Source organism: Mixophyes fleayi, chromosome 6 (genome assembly GCF_038048845.1).
Source record: "Mixophyes fleayi isolate aMixFle1 chromosome 6, aMixFle1.hap1, whole genome shotgun sequence".
Lineage (NCBI taxonomy): Eukaryota > Metazoa > Chordata > Amphibia > Anura > Limnodynastidae > Mixophyes > Mixophyes fleayi.
In genome coordinates this window covers 4,687,623-4,690,906 of record NC_134407.1, presented here as the reverse complement: position 1 = coordinate 4,690,906, position 3,284 = coordinate 4,687,623, and the positions used below count along the sequence as shown (strand labels likewise).

The following is a 3,284-nucleotide window of genomic DNA, read 5'->3' as shown; positions in this document are numbered from 1 at the left end:
CAACCACATGGTGGCCACCAACTTCGAGTCGTGGTCCGATGACCCTCGCTTCAGCGAGAAGAAGCAGATACCGTGTGTGGTCTCCATGCTGACCAAGGAACTGTATTTCTAGACGTTCTACGCGCTGGACTCTGCGTCATCAGATAATCAGGGAGCTTTCAGGGAAGATGATTGATTTTTACAAACCCATAGATAGAAACAAAATGTTAAATGTCTATTTGTAGAAAAAACAAATCGTGAATTTTCAAAATCCATCAAATCACAACATTTATAGTTATTCTTATATGTATGTAACACATTATGTCTTTTCAACACAATATGAGTCATGTGGACATCATGTAATATCCACGACATGAAAGGGAAATTTAAAGAGCGCTTCCTCCTGTGATTAAATCCTGCCGACTAGCAGAACACTTTGGGTCCCGTCCCTGGTTGGAGTATAGAGGATTATGAATTAACCAGTTTTACTGCCTCCCCTGTCCATCTTTGTGAGTCCTCCAGGCGGATGTCTGGAATTTATATTGGAACGTCGGTAACATTGGGGTCTGGACACCCAGCTTTGAGGCATTTGGAGAAACGTAATCAAGAGTGCAAATCCTCTTTATACAGATAAACTGAACCGACTGTATAGAACGACAGATGGAACCGATGTTACACGGGTTCTGCCCAGATCTCGTTCAGTGCTCACCATCAAGGAGAACTCTGTTCCAGAATTAGAACTTATGAGCTACAAGGTGTAACGTGCAGTTTTAAATATACCATTCTTCTGAATTACCTTTATTTGAAAATCCAAACAAGTTACAGTATTACTTGTGAAATGACAATAACTTCCTGCCTTCAATGTAATTCTCCAGTCAGCGTAAAACTTACCAGGAAACAGGGAGTGATGAGCCGGAGGTTCTGGTCCAAAGAATCTGTTTATGTTCATCACACCCGAAATTGTAATATGAATGCGAGGGGCAGAGAGAGAAGGAACAGAGGCATTATCCTTAGTCTGCTGGGCAGTCACTGGGAAACCGAGAAACGCTGCAAGTAAAACGAAGATTTTATGGATTATATTTACTTTTTTGCATTGCCTAATATATATTATGTTTACATTTTTATGACATTTTACCTTTAATGGGCATATTAACCAGAATATATGATTTGATGAACAAGGGTCTCCCTCTCTCTCTGCGGTGCTGTCTGTCCGTCTTCCCACAATTGGCGCTGTCGGAGAGGGCGCAGGGCACTTTATACTTTGCCGCTGGGACCCTAGCAAGGAAACCATCAGAATACTGAGCAGCGTTGATGCTCGACTGTCATGATAACCCCCCTGTCGCTCATAGCCCGTTATACACAGCCATGTATTAGACATAGCTAGGCTTACTACAAAGCAACAGGATCGCCCGGCACACTTTCAAACTGATTTTAAAATTATAATAAAAGCTCACGTTGCAGACATTTGTAAATACATGTTTAAGGCATCCATCACTTTCAAGGTGCTTCCTCGAGAAGGATGGCCCTAACTCTAATCAATGAGAGTACCAATATTGGATCACTTTTATATTTATGTATTTTTAAACTGAGAGCAAAACTTGCCAGAAAGTACCCAGAATAGTAAGGGTTAAGTCTGTTTCAGTAAGTGGATTAGAATATAGGCCACAGAACAGAAGATAAATCTAGAAGATCAATTTACAGCCAGTGATACAAGATAATAACTGGATGAGAAAGTGTTGTCGTCTGGTCCTGGTGGCAAATATCCTGTAGGTTGTAAAGATCTGATCTATGATTTGGTTAGTGGATACAGTTTCTATTTCACACAAACAAAAAGAATGAAAACTATGGAAAAAATATTTAGGCAACTGCAACGAAGAGTAGTAAGAAACTATCTGCAATCATGGATTTCCAGGCTGCGATCAATAATAGAATCTACATTAATTACGTTCAATGATCTGTTGCTTTTTACACCTCTAGGAGTCCTTTCCATCTCACATGCCTTAACTCTGTACATCCCTGGGGACAGTCACACATTAATACCCAAAATCTAGTATAGTCCGTGTCATTATTATTGATGAACAGTGACACATATCTTTGGTTGCTATTAGCAACACCACCTTTTGTTCTATGCTCCAGTTTTCATAAACAATCCTCCAATATATGTTCTGCATTTGTCTTGCTGTATAAAACAAAGAATACTCTCATGTATGAGAGAAGCTTTGTCCGACTGCCATTGCTTGGTTATAACAACTAGGTATTCTACCATTTACCATTATATTTTGGCCATTAGGGAAAAAATACATTGAAAATAAGCCTAATTTATACTCCTGTTAAAGCTGGCGGGAAGGTTGCACCCAAGGACTGTTTTTTTCTTATACCGCCCTCTGCTGGTTGGAGTTGATACTGCCACTTATACCACTGCCAAATGTTCTCAAACATAGTCCAGGATTATGGACAGGAAATATTGAGATCAACTTCCGTTCACAACAACTTCTTGTATAATCTGAATATACGGTTGTGTTCCTTTTATGGAAAAATATTTAGTTGCCTTTGACATTAAATGAACGTCTTTATGTATTTTTCATGTGTTTTTGGTATTTGTTTTCCAGCAGACAGAATGTTGTTCTCGATGAAGTCTTATTCTGTGAGTGCTCACATGGCATTACCTTATATACTGTATATATACTGTGTATACTGCGCTATATGTGCCACTTTCCGGTCACCCGTCTCCAGTAAGTAACATGCATTAATACACGAGAATATTAAGTGCTACAAAATGTTTTAGTTATTTCATTGTGTATTTTTGCTGTCATTATGCTGCCAGACTTTCACCAATACCTGGGGCATTGTATGCAAATCCCAGCGTGCAGCAATGTTTAAGAGTAATGTAATAAGAGTGCAGGACATTGCTGAACTGGGTTATGTGTAACTGCCCCAAAGGAACTAACCTGTCAGATTTCTTTCTCTAAACTCTTCTATAAAAATAGCCAAATGTGATTGGTTGCCATGGGTTACAGCCCTTGTCTGTGCACCAGTGTTGTTCACTGTCCTCCAGGGTGTCTTGAGTAAACTCACAGATGGGTTAATATTATACAGGTGATCTTGAATAATTTTTAATAACTAAATATCTGCATCAGGTAAGAACATTAGAAGATCAACTTGTATCCTAGAAATGTGTCTGCTGCAATTGGAAGCTGCAGACTGAGCCCCATTAAAAGTATGGGATGAATTGGCCTTACAACAGTTTGCATTGTGTAGATGACACAAATTTGCACTGCACATGCCCACAAAGAGCACGGACATGC

The 3,284-nt window shown here is 39.5% G+C and overlaps 1 protein-coding gene across 1 annotated transcript in view; it reads left to right on the top strand.

The window, feature by feature from the left end:
- Window positions 1–2,556, top strand: part of CASP7 (caspase 7) — a 40,223-nt gene extending 37,667 nt beyond the window's left edge. The window contains exon 7 of the mRNA XM_075215656.1: window positions 1–2,556. This exon is cut by the window's left edge and continues 112 nt beyond it. Within this exon, the coding sequence (XP_075071757.1) occupies window positions 1–112 (112 nt within the window). The 3' untranslated portion in view covers window positions 113–2,556.
- The last annotated feature ends 728 nt before the right edge of the window (window positions 2,557–3,284 follow it).